This window comes from Pan paniscus, chromosome 1, assembly GCF_029289425.2.
Source record: "Pan paniscus chromosome 1, NHGRI_mPanPan1-v2.0_pri, whole genome shotgun sequence".
Lineage (NCBI taxonomy): Eukaryota > Metazoa > Chordata > Mammalia > Primates > Hominidae > Pan > Pan paniscus.
This window is the reverse complement of record NC_073249.2, coordinates 211517490-211537097: the sequence shown is the minus strand read 5'-3', so window position 1 is coordinate 211537097 and position 19608 is coordinate 211517490. Positions and strand designations below refer to the sequence as shown.

The window sequence follows — 19608 nt, the reverse complement described above, 5'->3', positions numbered from 1 at the left end:
ACACTCTGGTATCTCATCTGTAGCATGGTACAGGAGTCAGCCAGTCCTGGGCTCAAATCCCCGCACTTAACTGTGCGACCTTGTGCAGATCTCTTTGCCTCTCTGAGCCTTGCTTTCCTCATTAGTAGATGGGAGCTTCCAGCCCCTGCCTCGCAGGCGGATGGTGAGGATGAAAGAATGCAGGCATCCCTCGCTATCTGCTGTCCACTCTCGCTGTCGTCATACCTCAGGAGCCAAGTGCTTTCGAATGGTGAGGGTGCTTGTCCCGTCTCTGAAGCACCTGCCCAGGGCCTGGCACCAGCCGGTGGACACTGCCTTCCCCATGCTGCCCATGACCCATGCTGCCCGTGACCCATGCAGTGGTCTCCTGGGTGAGTCGTGCCTCAGACCTGGTAGGGTCTACACACTGGAAAGTTTCCCCAAAGCAAGTCACACAGGAGCAGCACCCGGGCGGCTTCCAAAGCTCCCTGAAAGCTGGCAGAGGGGCTTTCCTGTCTGCTTTGCAGTTGACATATTCATCATCCACTCCTGCAGTCCACAAGGCACTGGAACAGTGACCTCTAAATAGAGCCAGACTCTCCCTTTCCTTCACTCTTGCCTAAGGTGGAGCAGATCCCAAGGCTGGGGTTAGGCAAGTCAGGGAAAGAACCACAGTCACTGTTTCTTCATGACCGTCTCCAGGCCAGGGACTGGGCTCATCTGAGCTTTGCAGCCGTGATAGGGCGTATTAATGCCTCTAATAGCCCTGCCTGGTACGATGATCCCTATTTTACAGATGAGGAAACTGCGCCTCAGAGAGTTAAGAGGCGCCCAAGTGCACACAGTGGCTGGTAAGGAGGGCTGGGACCTGACCCCAGATCCCTCTGACCCTGGTTCTCCTGCTCTCTGCAGGGTTGGCCGTGAGTCCCCTCCTTGTAACTGTCAGCTTTTATATGTGTGTGCATTCTCGTGTGTGTGTGTGCGCACATGTGTACCATGTGCATGAGGGTTTGCCTGTGTGTGACGCTATGTGTGTGTTTGTGTGTGTTGCCTGCCTGAGCTCAGAGAGAACCAAACCCCCAGAGAAGGGTGCCCCCTCCACCAACCAGGTGAGCTCCTTGCAGAGGCCTGGCCTTCATCCCACAAACCTTGCAGACCACAGGCTCCCTGACTTGCAGCCCCCAGAAATGAAGGCAGCGCCCTGCTCTGGACGTGGCCTTTCCAGCACTCACCACTCTGAATTAAACATCACAGGCCCCCATCTGCACATGTCGTGGGGCTGCCTCAGGCAGAGGACCATTTCCTTTTACACTGTGACATGCCAGGGAGATCTGGGCAGCAACAGAGTCCTGAGATGTCCTTTGATGTACCCACAGGAGAGTTCGCTCCTTCCCGAGGCAGCGTCCCCCAGGGCTTGGCAGGCCAGGCCCACAGCAGAGACACCAAACCACAGAATGGGACGGCAGAGGGCCCTAAAAAGCCCATTGTCATGCACTGGCTGAAAATGAAAGAAAACCTGCAGATTTACATAATCAGACCACATGCATTATTCATGGCCTCCCTAGGCACACACAATGCGGGCTGGCCAGCCTTCCACGGAGCGGGAGGAGGAAGGTCCGAAGCGGCCAAGCCAAACCTGTGTCAGCGTCCCCAGCTGGAGCTGGGAACTTTCAAATTCATGGAATTCACAACGTAGGGAAAGATTTGATAGGAAGTAGAGCCACGATCACAGCAAGGCTGATGGTATTATGTAAGGAGCACTTGCTGTCAGATGCACCCCACAGGGCACGGCCCACCCTCACCTCACATCAGCCTGTGAGGAGGGCTGCCGGGCATCTGCCCACTGAGAGGGGAAACTGAGGAGGTCGGAGGGCAGTGTCACCCGGCTACTCAGCTACAGAAACGGGACCTCAGCGACCTCCGATCCCGGCCCTCCCAGCCCATCCACTCATCCACCCCATTCCTTTCCAGGATGCACCCCGCCTACTCCATCACCATTTCTCTCGGGGTTCATCCCCAGGCTCAGTTTGCATTTAAGGTTTGTGACTAACACGTCATCAGAAACTCCTGTTTGTCAAGGGAAAAAAAGGGGGGAAAGTCTTTTGTCTTTTTTTTTTTTTTTTTTTTTTTTGCTTGCTGTTCAAGAATTTGACAACATCAGAGAGAACCGTTTTTTTTCAGTGGTGCAAGACTCGAAAGGGAACTTGTATACATCTGTTTGGGCAGCAGCTGCTTCCTAGGAGTATATTTTCATTAAATGAAAGTTAAAGGAAAGTAGAATTCCTTTAAGTTTCACACCTAACATTTTCACAAACAGTCGATTTTTTTCCAAGTCTCCTGTATAAAATCTCAGTGCCCCTTCATAAAGATGGAACAGTTGAGGCTCTGGGAAACGAAATTACTCACCTTGAGTTTCAGAACTACCCGCCCCCGACACACAGACAACCACTGTAGTTTTAACACGTGAACATCTCTTCACGGAGCAGAACTTCCCAGAGTCCAAAGTCATACTTCCAGCTGGGCAGGGTAGCTCACGTCTGTAATATCAGAACTTTGGGAGGCTGAGGCAGGAGGATCACTTGAGACCAGCCTGGGCAACATAGCAAGACACCACCTCTAAAAATAAAAATAAACAAATTAGCCAGGTATGGCACCACACACCTGTAATCTCAGCTACTTGGGAGGCTAAGGCAGGAGGATCAATTGAGCCTAGTAGTTTGGGGCTGCAGTAAGCTATGATCGCACCACTGCCCTCCAGCCTGGGCAACACAGCAAGACCTTGTCTCTTTTAAAACAGAAAAAAAGGCATAGTTCTATACTAATACCTCTGGCTGTGCAAATCAGACCTGACATAAAATGTTGGGGAAAACCTCAGTGCTGGTCATTCACAGAGCCTCCTGACTCTGGGATGCCCTGGGTCCACAGCTCCCTGCAGTGACAGTGTGACAGTGACAATGGCCCAGGCTGTGCCCAATCTAGTCCACTTCCCACATCACTAAACAAGGCGGCAGAGTTTCTCTGAGATAAGAGGAAGACTTGGAGTCCAACAGATAGGGCTTAGGGTTCAAGCCCACCTCTGTCCCTGAGTGAGCCTCAGTAGGTGACTTTACCTCTGTCGCAGGTTTCTCAACAACAGCACCAATAACGGTAACAACAGGACCTGCTTCGTGGGGTGGTTAAATGGTGTGATGCCGGCAGAGCCTGTCACAGAGCAAGCTCAGTTACTCGGTTACTGTGGGGAAGAGAAAAGGCCACTCGGGGGCGGGGGCAGTGCCTGCATCGCTTTCAATGAGCTTCCTGCCCGCTGGCGAGTCCTGCAGACTCCGAGACTTTTTCCCGGGTCCTCCTAGAGCCGGCAGCGCCTTTGTAAAGCTGTCTTTTCTATTTAGTGAATACAGCTAGGGCTACAGCCAAGAAACAGCCGACACTTTTCGTGAATGGGCTAAGACTGGGATTTTCAGTAGGAACATTTTAAATGCACAGAAGTTGCCCTTGGAGAAGGATGCAAGCCCGTTCTTCGGCCTTTGTTAGGACTTGAGTGTGAGAACCACTGAAATGCACTAGCTGCTTCTGGCTGGGGAGCAGCCCAGCTCCCCTTCCGGGCTCCAGCCAATCAAATCCTCCCCAAGGGGCTTGGCCACAGCTTTGCCACGCGGTCTCAGCTGGGCTGGAGCCCCTAACCTTGCCTCTGCATTATGAGCTCAAGTTCCTCATCTTTAAGATGAAAATGAAAATGTGCCTAACCCACAGGAGTCAATCCCGTGAAGGCACGCATATAAAACCCTTAGCGAACACAACCTCTCAATCGTGCTCTTTTCTCTTTTTCTTTTTTTTTCCTTTCTTTCTTTTTTTTTTTTTTTTTTTTTTTTTTTTGTTTGTTTATTTGTTTGAGACAGAGTTTCGCTCTGTTGCCCAGGCTGGAGTGCAGTGGCACAATCTCGGCTCACTGCAACCTCTGCCTCCCAGGCTCAAAGGATCCTGCCACCTCAGCCTTCCGAGTAGCTGGGATTACAAGGCACCCACCACCACGCCCGGCTTATTTTTGTATTTTTTTTAGTAGAGAGTAATCTTTGTATTTTTTAGTAGAGAGTTTTACCATGTTGCCCAGGCTGATCTGGAACTCCTGGACTCAAGTGATCTGCCCATCTTGGCCTCCCAAAGTGCTGGGATTATAGGCATGAGCCACCACACTCAGCCATCGTATCAGTACTGTTTTACACATCATCATATCAGTAGTATTTTATTTAACTCACTATTTCCCAAGATTTTCTTGGGCCCAGGTATTTTCAAGATCCTGGTTTCCTCAGCACCACTATGTGTTTTTGACCAAAAAGTAGAAATTGGTAGATGTGTGGGATGAGAATGGGATGGGGGTTTGGGGGTGGTAACCACGCGCCCTCACCAGAATGGAAAAGTAAAATGTGGCTAGAGTGGTGCAGTGTATGGATAGAAGATGGCTCAAGAAAAAGACACCAGGCTGGGTGTGGTGGCTCACGCCTGTAATCCTAACACTTTGGGAGGCCGAGGCAGAAGGATGACTTGAGGCCAGGAGTTTGAGACCAGCCTGGGCAACATAGCACGACCCCCATCTCTACAAAAAACAAAAAAATTAGCTGGGTGTGGTGACTCACACCTGTAATCCCAGCACTTTGGGAGGGTGATGTAGGAGGATGGCTTGAGCCCATGAGTTGGTGACCAGCCTGGCAATATGGCAAAAACCCGTCTCTACTAAAAATTAAAAAAATTAGCTGGGTGTGGTGGCACACGCCTGTAGTCGCAGCTACTTGGGAGGCTGAGGTGGGAGGACCGCTTGAGCCTGAGAGGTCGAGGCTACAGTGAGCCGTCGTCGTGCCACTGCACTCCAGCCTGTGTGACAGAGTGAGATCCTGTCTCGAATAAAAAAGAAAAAGACTCTCCCGCAGTGATCCCTTATCTTCTGCCCACCTATCTCAGTGAGTCCCAGCGTCTCCTAGAAACCTCAGAGGCCTGTCCCAGATTGGAACGGGTAAGGACACACTAAGGTTAGCACTCTCTTGCTAACCTGATACTTTTCACTCAGGAAAGTGTAGAGGAGCACGAACTGAGAAACGCAAAAGAATCGACACCTTGCAACTGTGCCTTCAAAGAGAAAGACAGGCAGGTATGGGAGGTGTTCTGATGTTGCAGACACAGAGTAGAGACAGTCTCAACTGGGGGTAAGAGCTCATGGCGTGCAAATGCCTGCACGCGCTGCCCAAGGAGCACTGCCCACCTCCCTCCTTCCCTTCCCTCCCCAGCCTCTGCCCCACGTCCCTCCCTCCCTCCTTCCCTTCCCTCCCCAGCCCCTGCCCCACCTCCCTCCCTCCCTCCCTCCCTTCCCTCCCCAGCCCCTGCCCCACCTCCCTCCCTCCCTTCCCTCCCCAGGCCCTGCCCCACCTCCCTCCCTCCCTTCCCTCCCCAGCCCCTGCCCCACCTGCCTGCAGTTTGAACGGATGACCTAAGAGACAAGCACGCGTCCAGCCCCGTCTGTCCATTAAGGTGAGAAGGCAGAGGGGATATTCCAGCACAGCTTTAGCTCATGGAGCAGCCATCCTAGGCCACTAAGTAACTTGGGGACTTGGAGGCAAGGTCCTAAGAGAAGAAAGAAGGGAGGAGTGAGGAGCTTCAGGAATCCCTGTCCTAAGAATGAAATGAGGGGGGTGAAAGAAGGTGGGAGTGGCTACAAAACAGAGCCAGGAATGAGGATGAAAGTGCCTCGCATAAGCACTTCTACCCCCGCCAAGGGGAGCCCTGTTTTACTCAGACCTTCCTGGCAGCCAACGAGAAATGGGAAACCAACTTGCTCACAGTTCACAGTGTCCATGAGATACAACGGATGGATGCTCGCAAGTGCTCTTAGAACAAAGACCTTGCTGGACTTTCCCCCTAGAGGGGACGGTGTGTGACGTAAAGAGCAGCATCTTTAAGAACAGCCTTCGTGGGGTGACGTGGGCTGAGCCGTGGCTGAGAACAGCTCTTGAGACAGATCGATGTCATCACATCCCACTGAATCCAGTAAAGTTCAGTAAAAGCAGATCTGTACGGGGCTGGGCTCTGCTCTCCAGTGCTCAGGTGTCCACTGAGCAGACTTAATCCAGGGATGGATTGTGGAGCAGTGTTCCATCTGGGATTCCTGGAGCCCTTGTGCCCCGTGGAAGGGTATGAGTCCCAACACCCTCACACCTTGTTTCCACCAGAGCAGATGTTTTACATACCAAGTTCCTCAAAGGATTTTGTGTGGGTAAAGAATCCTACTGGCACGCCTGTAATCCCAGAATTTTGGGAGGCCGAGACAGCCGGATGGCTTCAACCCAGGAGTTCAAGACCAGCCTGGGCAACATGCCAAAATCCTGGCTCTACAAAAGCACAAAAAATTAGCCAGCCATGGTGGCGTGCACCTGTAGTCCCAGCTACTCAGGAGGCTGAGGTGGGACAGTCTCTTGAGCCCAGGATTTCAAGGTTGTGATGAGCCACATAAGCATGCCGCTGAACTCTAGCCTGAGCAACAGAGGAAGAACCTGTCTCAAAAAAAAAAAAAAAAAAAACCTGCTGGAAGAGAAAGGAGGGAAGAGAGGTTTAAAACCATTGCTTGACAATATCTGAAATGATGGCTCTCTGCTGAATTTGTTCCTCTCACTAACTTTGTGATAAATGTTTAGTGGCTGCAGGCTCCAGGCCTTCTAGAGGGCAACTGTCAGCTAAATACAGGCCACGATTCTTCGCAGACTGTTGCTTTGGGAGAACAGTGGAGACTTACGAGCACCTATGCCCCTATCCTAAAAGACAGCCTGACTCACTGTCCCTGTGGGTCTGGGGAATGCCAAATGAGGTTGCCAGATTTAAAGGAAAAAAATAAAACAAGATACCCAGTTACATTTGAATTTCAGATAAATAACAAATAGTGATTTAGTGTTAAGTATGTTCCAAATATTGCATGGGACATAGTTATACTTAAACAAAGTATTCGTTTTCATTCTGAAATTCAAATGTAACTGGGTATCCTGTATTTTATCTGGCAACCCACCAGCAATCCACTGAGCACCAGCTAGATGCCAGGCAGGGCGGCCCTGAGGCAGACGTCACAAAATAGCAGCCCACGGCTATGGCTCATTTGGTCCACTTCAGAATAAGGTGCTTTTGGCAGGGCATGGTGGCTCACGCCTGTAATTCCAGCACTTTGGGAGGACGAGGCAGGCTGATCACTTGAGGTCAGGAGTTCCAGACCAGCCTGGCCAACATGGTGAAACCTCATCGCTACTAAAAATACAAAAATTAGCCGGGTGTGGTGGCAGGCGCCTGTAATCCAAGCTATTGGGAGGCTGAGGCAGGAGAATTGCTTGAACCTGGGAGGCAAAGGTTGCAGTGAGCCGAGATCGCACCACTGCACTCCAGCCTGGGTGACAGAGTAAGACTCCCTCTCAAAAAAAAAAAAAAAAAGCACTTTAAGAGAATACTCCAGATTTCTGGCTTCTTTGGGAAACTTGGATCTGCTGGTGACACTAGGCCCACAGTCCCACACGCCACCAGCTTCCAGCCCCTTAGAAAGGACCCCAGCCCCTGGGTTTGCTGCCATCTCCATCTCACCGCCTTCTTTGACTTCCTGGCCCCTGTAGGCATGAGGTTGGTGACCCCCATGGAAGGTTGGGGATCTCTGAGAGGGGGGCCCAGCTCCCTCCCTCCCTGAGGTGTCCCCAGTATCTGGGGCTGCTCTTTCTTCAGGGAACTGTCCCTGAGGTGCCACATCTTGGGGACCCCAGGGTCAGCAACTGTAAACCAAACCCCAGGGAAATAGCAAGCTTCAGATTCCGGGTGATGATGACATTCAAACAGGCCTCCTGAAGGGAGTTCAACCATCATGGGCCCCACCATCCCTGAGCCATTGGGATGCCGAGGTGTGAACCACCGGGCATCTGCAGCCCCTTCCACCTGCTCTGGGAGGCGCTGCCTCCAGCTAAAACAGACGTGTCCTCCAAGAAGAGCATTGTTCCTCACAGGCCCTGGGTTGAGCAGCCTCCACCTCTGCTGGAATCTAGAACAGAGACCCCCAAGAGACTCAACAAGATGGGGCACCGTGGCTCCCAAAAGCTGTGCCCCCTTCTCGTTGAGAAAATGGATTTTTCTCAATTTTCAGATGCTACCTGTTTGGAATGCTGTCCCTGGGAAGGCCCAGCGTTCCAAATGGGTAGCATCTAAAAGTGGAGAAAAATGCATTTTTCTTTGATGCAAAAGGCAAAGAGGAATCCAAGCTAAATTTTGTTCTTATTCTTTCTGTATTAAAGAGACGAGTGTTTGTAGAGATGGTGAAGAACAGGATGCAGAACTCAAATTCCCAGGTGAGTAGAAAGAGCATCCTCTAGAATTCTCTTTTATTGTTGTTTTGTTTTGTTTTGCTCGAGACGGAGTCTCACTCTGTTGCCCAGGCTGGAGTGCAGTGGCTAGTTCTGTGGTTTCACTGTGTTAGCCAGGATAGTCTCGATCTTCTGACCTTGTAATCTGCCTGCCTCGGCCTCCCAAAGCACTGGGATTACAGGAGTGAGCCACCGCGCCTGGCTGAACACTCTTTTTTAATCAAGTCTATAAAATCTTAAACATGTTGAATCATTGCCATTCACAAATCAGCCCTGGAACTGGAATTGATCCAATCCACACTCCTGCTTTGCAGAAAGTAGAGGCAAGCTATCAGGAAGCTTGAAAGCAAAACACATTTTGGTTGAATAAGAAAGGCTTATTTAACAAGTTTGATAAAAGGCCACAGTTATTCTGAGACAACAAAATTGTCATTGGAAAAACTGAAGATATTCTATGCAAGGGACATTTTTGGAAAATAGAAGCCTCTTCTTAACTGACACCATTGTCCTAGGACAGAGGGTGGCTGCTGCTGCTCTGGGTGTTAGGAGGGTAGAGAGTGTCCCCAGGGTCCCCCTAGACCTGAGACTTTTGCCACCTGCAAAGTGGGAATGAAGGGGAGGCCTGTTGCTTACTCATCCACACATTTGGAGAGACTGGAGCAGGCAGACACTGCCCTGCTGCCAGGTATTGGCTGAGAATGACGTGGAGACGTAAAATGACAGTGTTGACATTGGGATGGGCCCTGGATGTAGGGATATTGTGGTGCTCTTAGATGTGAAGCTCCCTGGAATTTCAGGCTTGACAGAATGGGGGCAGATGGTGCTTCGCCTAAGAACAGAGTGATCTTCCCATTTATCCCGCCCTCCAGCCACAGCTTGAGAAAAAAAATCCATTTTTCTCTGATGCAAAAGGCAAAGGGATTTGACGGCTTGGACCTCCTTGGTGCAAAAAGGTTTCCTCCAGGCCAGGCGTGGTGGCTCACACCTGTAATCCCAGCACTTTGGGAGGCCGAGGCGGGCGGATCATGAGGTCAGGAGATCGAGACCATCCTGGCTAACACGGTGAAACCCCGTCTTTACTAAAAATACAAAAAATTAGCCGGGCATGGTGGCGGGTGCCTGTAGTCCCAGCTACTCGGGAGGCTGAGGCAGGAGAATGGTGTGAACCTGGGAGGCGGAGCTTGCAGTGAGCCGAGATTGCGCCACTGCACTCCAGCCTGGGGACACAGCGAGACTCCGTCTCAAAAAAAAAAAAAGTTTCCTCCAGGTTCCTTGAAATACATAGCTTGGGGTCTCCGTCCTCTATAGTGTGCTTCGAGTCCTTAAGGTGATGGAGTCATCATGACCACCCTGAGGAAGATGAGACGTGGAAAATCTACTCTTTCCGGCTTGCTTGCTCATAAAAAAAGTGTCCATCCCTAACAAGCTTCAGAACTGGATTTGTGCCTTTCTTTTCAAGGCCCTATGGGTTTTTGTTTTCTGTCCTCCAAAATACCATTCACTGATTTTTTTTTTTTCCATTTTGGCCAACAGTCTTTTGTTCGTGGGCTATATGCTAAAAAGGAAAATCTTCCAGTTAACAAGTACTTACTGAGGACCTAGGCTAGGCCACCTACTGTGCTAAGCACTGGGGAGAGAAGGGCAAACAAAAAGAGAGACTGCCCTGGCCCTCATTCGCACAACAGATATTAAGAGTCAGCAACGTGGCAGGGCTGTCCAGGTGTTAAGGTTGGATGATGCATCCTCAGTGGGGGCAGCATCACCCCCGAGGGGGCAAAAATTCATTCTTTTTTTTTTTTTTTTTTGAGACAGAGTCTTGCTCTATTGCCCAGGCTGGAGTGCAGTGGTGCAATTTCGGCTCACTGCAACCTCCACCTCCCAGGTTCAAGCGATTCTCCTGCCTCAGCCTCCCGAGTAGCTGGGACTACAGGTATGCACCACCACGCCCGGCTAACTTTTGTATTTTTAGTAGAGACGGGGTTTCACTATATTGGCCAGGGTAGTCTGGAACTCCTGACCTCAGGTCCACCCTTCCAAGGTGGAGGGATTACAGGCATGATCCCCCGCGCCTGGCCAAAAATTCATTCTTTCTATGTATAAAGCAATAGCCATATCTACATAGATGGGGACACACACACACACACTGCTATCTGTAAAAGGGTGAGGGGCTAGGGAAAAAACCTCTAAGAATTCTCAGGGGGCGAGGTTGATAGTGAAAGAAAGGCTGAGAAACACAGAGTTAGACCAATGAAGACATAAAGATCCCTGCCTGCCTGCCTGGCTTACAGTCTTGGGCTATTTTTTTTGGAGACCGGGTCTTGCTCTGTGGTCCAGGCTGTAGTGCAGTGGCACCATCTCAGTTCACTGCAACCTCCACTTCCCAGGCTCAAGTGATCCTCCCACCTCAGCCTCCCAAAGTGCTGGGATTTTAGACATGAGCCACCGCCCCTGGCCTCTTTTTTTTTTTTTAAGTAAATACACATAATGATTAAATAATAACTTTGTGCCCAGTGTTTGGAGGACAAAGGCCCCTGAACTGAGCTGAGCATATTTCACAGGGACGTCTTCACTCCCAGTCCAAGCTCCAGGAGAGGCCTTCTTGAGGACCGTATATTTAAACTTAGACCTGAGGTTGTGTGGGAGTGGGCAGGGGGTTTCCTAGAGCCGAGGCTTGCAGTTTCCTGAAGCAGACACCCCAGGATGGCCTGAGTTCATTCACACCTGGGTGTGGCTATTTAAATGACCGGCTTCTACCCCTGCCTTTTCATTCTAAGGGTGAGGCACGTGGTTCCAAATATCTCAAGTGGAATCTGTGCATTTCACATTCCCCATTCCCAGGTCAGCGGTCCTGGCTGCCTTCTGCTGCCCCATCCTTTGTCATTTCATAAAGAGAACAAAGCCCCTTCCGTGGTGCTTCCCATCCCATGCTCCTGGCAGCCCTGGGGCTGGAGACCTGGGGACCTGGGACTCTTTAACAAACTCCCTGGCTCCAACTCTGACAGCCAACTCCACACCGGCTCAGGGCACTGGCATTTGGAAACCATCCACAGTCAGCAATTTTACTGAAAATCAAATGAAAAGGAATATAAAGTAAGGGTTGTTTAGGGGGGAAGGCTTTTGAGTTTGCTGTCTGTTTTCTTTTTCCCTGTGCATTTGGACCAATATTTACTTTGTGGGCTGGTATGGGACTGACTTACCCTTTCTTGCCCTGAAACAATCTTGAATGCAGAGTCTCAAAACACGTTTGAGGCTCCCGTCAGCCACTGTCACCTCAGGAGGTGATTTTTAAACCCATCTTAAGGTGAAAAGAGCTTAAGTGATGGTCCTAACAGTCTCTTCCATTGAAATCCTCCCAGAATCTCCTCTGTGCCCTCTGAGGAAGGCAGGATCGATATTCATCCCTATTTGGTAGATGAGGAAACTGAGGGTCATGTAGTGAGTGGCAGAGCTGAAACGTGACTAGCCACCCAGCCCTCTTGCCCCAAGTGTATGTGCAGCCTGAAGGCTGGTGGCAAAGCTTTGCAGGAACAGAGTTGGCAAGGTAAATCCTGTTGGAAAGAAACTTGCAAGCCACAGTATTATCCACAGTGTGTCCAGAATTGTTTGCGAGAGAGATCTTGGGTTGCAGTTAACAAAAATCTACTCAGAAAAGGGGCAGGGCGGGGGGCTTTTATAAAGATACAGAAATGAATGCCTCATAAAACCTATGGGAAAGGCCGGGCGCGGTGGCTCACGCCTGTAATCCCAGCACTTTGGGAGGCCGAGATGGGCGGATCGTGAGGTCAGGAGTTTGAGACCATCCTGGCTAACATGGTGAAACCCCATCTCTACAAAAAATACAAAAAAATTAGCCGGGCATGCTGGCGGGTGCCTGTTGTCCCAGCTACTCGGGAGGCTGAGGCAGGAGAATGGCGTGCACCCGGGAGGCAGAGGTGAGCAGAGATCATGCCACTGCACTCCAGCCTGGGCGACAGAGCAAGACTCCATCTCAAAAAAAAAAAAAAAAAGCTACGGGAGAGAACTAGGAGGATAGCCCAGGCATCGTCTCTCTCGTGCATGCACGCACTCGGGCACACACACGTCTCCATGTCATTTCTGCCCCTCTCCATACCTCTGCTGATTTCTTCTCTCTCCAGTGGTATGACAAGAAGGGACAGCCTCACAGTCCCCTAGTTCAAAGGGCCAGCCCAGAGAGCGAGTGGCATCTCACAGCCCATTACCCCGACTCCTAGGAGTGGGCATCGGAAAAGCCCAGCTGTGCCAAGTGTCCAAAAAATATGGCCCGGGAGTGGGGTCATGCACACGGCCACCAGGACGCCCCCTCCTTTGAGCTGGGAAGTGCTCAAGGGGTTAAACAGACCCCCTTAAATATACTTCACTTTCTCCTTCTAAGCCAAGCTTGTCCAGCCCGCGGCCCAGGACAGCTTTAAATGCAGCCCAACACAAATTCGTAAACTTTCTTAAAACATTAGGGGATAATTTTTTTTTTTTTTTAGCTCATCAGCTACCATTAGTGTTAATGTATTTTACGTGTGGCCCAAGACTATTCTTCTTCCAGTGTGGCCCAGGGAAGCCAAAAGTTTGGACACCCAGTTCTAAGCCATCAGAGACTTTAGACACATTCAAGTCAGTAACAGCTTTTCAGGAGAAACACCATCACAATGAATGTGCTTACTGTAAGAACCCCTGGTTTCAAACTAAAAAATATGTAAAGGGACCAGGCTTGGTGGCTCACGCCTGTAATCCCAGCACTTTGGGAGGCCAAGGAGAGCAGATCACTTGAGCCCAGGAACTCGAGACCAGCCTGGGCAACATGGCAAAACCTCATCTCTACAAAAAGTAAAATAAAATAAAATAATTAGTTGGGCATAGTGGTGCACACCTATAGTCCCAGCTTACTCGGGAGGCTGAGGTTGGAGGATCACCTGAGCCTGAGGAGGTCGAGGCTGCAGTGAGCGGGGATTGCTCCACAGCACTCCAGCCTGGACAACAGAGTGAGACCCCATATCAAGAAAAAAAAAAGAAAAAGAAAATAGAGAAAAGGAAAGCAATATCTGTATACCTGGAAGGGTGCACCCCAAAACCTCACTAAAGCTCATCTCTGAGTAACGTGATAATGATGAATCATTTTCTCTCTTTTGTGCTCATATCTGTGTGTGTATATATATATATTTTTACAACAAATATTTTATTTTGTGTACAAAAAAATAACAAAACCAGCCGGGTGTGGTGGCTTATGCCTGTAATCCTAGCACCGTGGGAGGCCAAGGCGGGCAGATCACTTGAGGTCAGGAGTTCCAGACCAACTTGACCAACATGGTGAAACCCCCATCTCTACTAAAAATACAAAAATTAGCCAGGTGTGGCTGCATGTGCCTGTAGTCCCAGCTGCTTGGGAGGCTAAGGCAGGAGAATCACTTGAATCCGTGAGGTCGAGGTTGCAGTGAGCAGAGATCATGCCACTGCACTCCAGCCTGGGCCACAGAACAAGACTCTGTCTCAAAAAATAATAATAATAAGTAAATAAATAAGTACAATACAATAAAATACATGGGAAGTGTCTAGTTCTCCTCATGTTAAAAATAATTAAATAAGGCTGGGTGCGGTGGCTCAAGCCTGTAATCTCAGCACTTTGGGAGGCCAAGGCGGGCGGATCACGAGGTCAGGAGATCGAGACCATCCTGGCTAACACGGTGAAACCCGGTCTCTACTAAAAAAAAAAAAAATACAAAAAAATTAGCTGGGCGTGGTGGCGGGCGCCTGTAGTCCCAGCTACTCGGGAGGCTGAGGCAGGAGAACGGCATGAACCCAGGAGGTGGAGCTTGCCGTGAGCGGAGATCACACCACTGCACTCCAGCCTGGGCGATAGAGCGAGACTCCGTCTCAAAAAAAAAAAATTAAATTAAAAAAAAAATAACAAAACCACTTGAGTGGAACAATTGGAGTCTTGCTGCAATGGAGTTTGTGTGTTTTTTCTCTTGCTTGTTAAAGGTTGGAACCAGAAAAGCCTCCCTAAAGATGGACCAAGAAAGAGAGATGCTGAGGAAAGAGACCTCCAGCAAGTCCAGCCAGAGCCTTTTGCATTCTAAGCCCAGTGGAAAGTACTAGGGAAACCTCGTCCCACCAGGCCTCGTGTGATCCTCTGTGAGTTCCTGTGACTCTTCTGTGTCATCTGTGTCAAAATACTGAGTTGCTTTTGTAGGTCTTTAAAGATTGTTACCCTAGTGTTTCGTTTCCTAGACCAGTATTTCGAACAATATTATATTTTGGAGTGTGTGGGGAGAAGGGTTCTTTTTTAAAAATACCTATGAATGTGCACAAACTCAGGTATATGAAGAATAGAACTGTGTAACCCAGATGTCCAGGCCTGGTAGATATAATTATGTGGTCCACGTTGGGTCATGATGTTCCCAAATATCAAACCTCCTAAGACTTCCAACAGACTCACACTTGAGAAAACCTAAGACTTGTACTGGAGCCTCAGGGCAGAATTGTAACCTTGGAGCTCTCAGGGCCTTGGGATAGTGAATTCAAGTCTCAGTTATGGCCTGGCAGGATGGCTCATGCCTGTAATCTCAGCACTTTGGGAGGCCGAGGCAGGCAGATTACAAGATCAGGAGTTTGAGACCAGCCTGGCAAACATAGTGAATCCCTGTATCTACTAAAAATACAAAAATTAGCCGGGTGTGGTGGCACATGCCTGTAGTCCCAGCTACTCAGGAGGCTGAGGTGGGAGAATCACTTGAACCTAGGAGGCAGAGGTTGCAGTGAGCCGAGACCACGCCATTGCACGCCAGCCTAACAGAGTGAGACTCCGTCTTTAAAAAAAAAAAAAAAATGGCTGGGCCTGTAATCCCAGCTACTCGGGAGGCTGAGACAGGAGAATCACTTCAACCCGGGAGGTGGTGATTGCAGGGAGCCAAGATCACACAACTGCACTCTAGCCTGAGTGACCGAGCAAGACTCCATCTCAAAAAAAAAAAATCTCAGTTTATTGTAATAAATTTAGAACACCAATCAGTTTTATTGCTTCCGTAATAATGACTAACGTCTGTATAGCACTCTACAGTTTCCAAAACACATCTCATTTAATCCTCCCCCTGCCCCTGGGAGGTAAATAGTATTAGATTCCCCATTTGACAGATGAGGAAGCCAAGGCCCTGAGAACTTACATGGCCTGCCTAAAATCACACAGCTAGTCAACTCAAGAGTTGAGTCTTGAACCCAGGTTTCTAATTCCATCTCATACTGTCCATTCGGATACACCAGATGGCCTAGTTGTTACAGTCCCAGGCCACAAGGACAGACAAAGTCCCTAGTCACCAAAGAGCACACACTGCCTAGGTACACACACTCCTGTTCCACGGTGTTTGGAGAGACCCCCATTTTCCTTGCTGCACTCTCTGCTCCTTCCAAGTTCTGCCTTCTCTCCATCTATCCGTGCCCTCACTGCCATTCTTGTGTGGCCAGGCAGCCAAAAAAAAAAAAAAAAAAAAAAAAATGGAAGAGCCAGAAATCATGAATACCTTTTTTTTTTTTTTTTTTTTTTTTTTTTTTTTTTTTTTTTTTTTTTTTTGAGACGGAGTCTCGCTCTGGTCGCCCAGGCTGGAGTGCAATGGCGCGATCTCCGCTCACTGCAACCTCCGCCTCCCAGGTTCAAGCGATTCTTCAGCCTCAGCCTCCTAAGGAGCTAGGATTACAGGCACCTGCCACCACACCCGGCTAATTTTTTGTATTTTTAGTAGAGATGGGGTTTCACCATGTTGGCCAGGCTGGTCTAGAACTCCTGACCTCAGGTGATCCACCCACCTTGGCCTCCCAAAGTGATGGGATTACAGGCATGAGCTACCACGGCCAGCCTACTTTTTTTATTTTTAAAAAGCCACAATAAAAATTTTTTTATATTTTAAAACCAAATATATTATTTAAACCCATTAAACCTGGGGGAAGTAGGACAAACTCTTTGTGTGATATTCCATTGGAGGCACATCTTACACATGGTTAGGACCTAAAGCCAGTGAGAGGCCAGGCATGGTGGCTCACATCTGTAATCCTAACACTTTGAGAGGCTGAGGCAGGAGGATTGCTTGAGCCTAGGAGTTCCAGATCAGCCTGGACAACACAGTGAGACCCTGTCTCTACAAGAAACTTAAAAATTAGCTGGCATGGTGGTGTGTGCCAGTAGTCACCACTATTTGGGAGGCTGTGCTGGGAGGATCGCTTGAGCCCAGGAGGTTGAGGCTGCAGTGAGCTATGACTGTACCACTGCATTCCAGCCTGGGCAACAGAGCAACACCTTGTCTCAAAAAAAAAAATAAAGTCAGTAAGAAAGGAGAGTGTAACTTGACTTTACAAATACTCTAGAAAATCTCAGAAATGTTCAAAAACCTAATAAAGAACCTGGTATTAGACTGTACCATATCCCCAAATATAGAGCTGAGAATCTTGATGCAGTTCCAGGGCTAAAGCAGACATTTCCCCACTTGTGTTCAGGGAAACAAAGCCAGTCTTCAGAAAAAAGGAGGCTAGAATAAATATGCAACAAGGAGAGATAAAAAACCCACAGAGGCAGTGCAGCAGATACTGCAGCTGCTCAGCAGATACTAAGTCTACTTAGTCATTGCTCAGCCATCACTTTCCTCTATCATATAGGCTCAACGCTAATCGCCATGATTTTCCCGCCTCCCTTGCAGCTAGGACGGGCCATGTTGGACCAATCTGGCTAATGACATATAATGAAAAGCTCCTGTGGAGGGCTTCCCTTCCAGCTTCTCTAGGTGAAAGCATTCACCCTTGGTACCTTTGTCTTGTCTCCTTTCTCACTCCTGGAGCTCAGACCAGAAGCTGGAGCAGCCACCCTGGGGATCAGCAGACACCAGCAGCAGGCCAAAGGATAGTGGAGTGGAGGGACAAGAAGGCCCAGGTGAGCCTTCTCTGAGAATCACTGAGCTCTGAACCATGAATGAACTGCCTACCTCTGTACTTCCTGTTGTATAGGACAAATAAATCCCTATCTATTTAAACCACTGTAGTCAGGTCTATGTATTTGTGCTGTGGAACAAACCACCCAAACTGAGTGACTTAAAATGACAAATATTTATTATTTCTTTTGATTCCATGGGTCAAGCTGCACACTTTTCCTGTCTGGACTGTCTTGGCTGGGGCTGGATGGTTTAGAATGGCCTCTTTCATACACCTGGCCTCATACACCTGGCCTTGGCAGGCAAGTTGGGTTAGGGTAGTAGTTCTCAACAAGGAGCAATTTTGCCCCCCAAGAGAACTTTGGCCATGTCTGGACATAATTTTAGTTGTCACAACGAAGGAAGGGCAGGTGCTCTTCTAGAGGTAGAGGCCAAAGGTGCTGCTAAACATTCTACAATGGACAAAAGAACTCCCCATAACAAAGAATTATTTGATCTAAAATGTCAGTAGCACTGAGGTTGAGAAACCTGGTCTAGAGAGGCCTTCCACTGCCACGCTTTGTCTCTGCTCAGCAGGCCCACTCATCCTTCAGCCGACTGGACTAGGCTCGTTCACATGTGGTGGCCACAGGTTCCCAAGAACAGCAGGTGAGAACAAGCCCCAGTGCACAAGCACTTTTCAAGTTTCTACTTGCCTTATGTTTGTTAATATCCCATCAGATAAAGCCAGAGTCTGTGTGGGAGGAGCTCCAGATTTTTACAATCTACTCACATTGGGTTTTCTGCTATTTGAAGGTGAATACATTCCCAGCTGACCCAGAAGAAAGTTACCTTGATTCCCAATGACTTTCTGATTCCCAGTTCCCTTCCTTGTGAAGGCCAGTTCCAGTACCTGCCCTTGGGTTCCACTAGGACCCTTTGTATCACTCAAGATCCCTTGGTTGTAAACAACAGATACCTCCTGTGGCTAACTTAAACAGAAAGAGAGTTTACTGGGAGGAAATGAGGAAGGTCAGAGAATCAGTGGCTATGCAAAGCTGAAGAGTCAGGCTTGGACATCAGGAGCTGGCTTTTCTTCCCTATAGGTGCCCTCTTTTTGCTTTAGCTGGTTTGAGTTTCTGTTCATTGCAACCAAATGGGCATTTACTACGACGCTCTGCTACACAGCCCCCACCCACTACTGATTCTGAGAAGCTACCAGCAGTCTTTCCCCTGGGGGTTGCACCACGGTACAGTGAGGTACCTGTATACCCAAACCTCCCAATCTTCTGATCTTTCAAGAAGCTAAGACACACAACTTCCTTCCGCTCTTGCCAGTGGGAGCCCATGTGGATCCTTGGATTCGTGACTTTGCAGATAAGGTGCCCTTCTCTTGAAACTTGGCAGCGTCACCATCGCCTGCTGTTGTAGAAACCAAAGTCATGAAATGTCTGGAGGGAAAAAATAGCTTCCAGATCTGCATTCCAAAGTGTGCTCCTGGTAAGTGGAGTGGTTTCCAATTTTTTAGGGACTTAGGAATGAAGGCAATCCACTAAGGATGTGAGGAAACCTAAACCTAATAACGCTAATGCATGCCTGTTTGCCATGCTGAGGCCTCCTAAAGCAGGACGGAGGGCACCAGTGAGGCTATTTCAGCTCATCAGCTTGGCCTCATTTCCGTCAGGTGCACTGCTTGCATCCGTCTGCTCAGTGTCCCAGGTTATTTTGGGCCAATTCATGACCTTATGTGCCTGCTTTTGTTTTTAAACATTTTTCTTTGCCCATCTGTTGCCCAGGAATCCTTTTGCAATGCCTCCGTCCAGTTGGGGGAAGCATTAACAGGTCCTTGTTTTGAGTTTCCTGTCATCTTTAGCAAACTGTTTTCCTTTCTAAGACCCAAAAATATTGGAGGCAGAAACTTTATCTTCTGGCTAACTGTGGTCTTATCATCAGAGAGTATGGTTTGACAGTTAAACAATCAGCCTGCATCCATTCAGCCGGTAGACACTGGGGGCCTACTATGGGCCAGGCTCTGATGCTACCGTGTTAGACCTCATGGCCTTGACCTTTACTCCTTTTCAAATTCTGATCCACTGCTTTAACTGAAAAGGAAGTTGGAATCATTAAGTTACTGGGTATGTTGCATAGGAGCACTTACTTTTTTTTTTAATTTTTTTATTATTATACTTTAAGTTTTAGGGTACATGTGCACAACGTGCAGGTTTGTTACATGTGTATATATGTGCCATGTTGGTGTGCTGCACCCAAGGAGCACTTACTTTTGACGTCCACATATCTTGTTGGCTACGTATGGGATTACTGCTGGGCGTTCTTTAAAGACAGCGGCATGCAGCAATGACCCG

The 19608-nt window shown here is 48.9% G+C and overlaps 1 protein-coding gene across 12 annotated transcripts in view; it reads left to right on the top strand.

Annotated features, from left to right (window-relative positions):
* FHAD1 (forkhead associated phosphopeptide binding domain 1) overlaps nt 1–17368 on the top strand; it is a 164040-nt gene extending 146672 nt beyond the window's left edge. For 3 of the 12 annotated variants that reach the window (XM_055097955.2, XM_055097965.2, XM_055097964.2), the window contains exons 32-35: nt 5039–5119; nt 8277–8330; nt 14337–14489; nt 17039–17368. In XM_055097955.2, coding sequence (XP_054953930.1) covers nt 5039–5119; nt 8277–8330; nt 14337–14453 — 252 coding nt within the window. In that variant the 3' untranslated portion in view covers nt 14454–14489; nt 17039–17368. The remainder of the gene's footprint in view (nt 1–5038; nt 5120–8276; nt 8331–14336; nt 14490–17038) is intronic. The other 9 variants (XM_055097967.2, XM_034955920.3, XM_055097974.2 and 6 more) reach the window with 5 other exon arrangements.
* Nucleotides 17369–19608: the final 2240 nt, after the last annotated feature.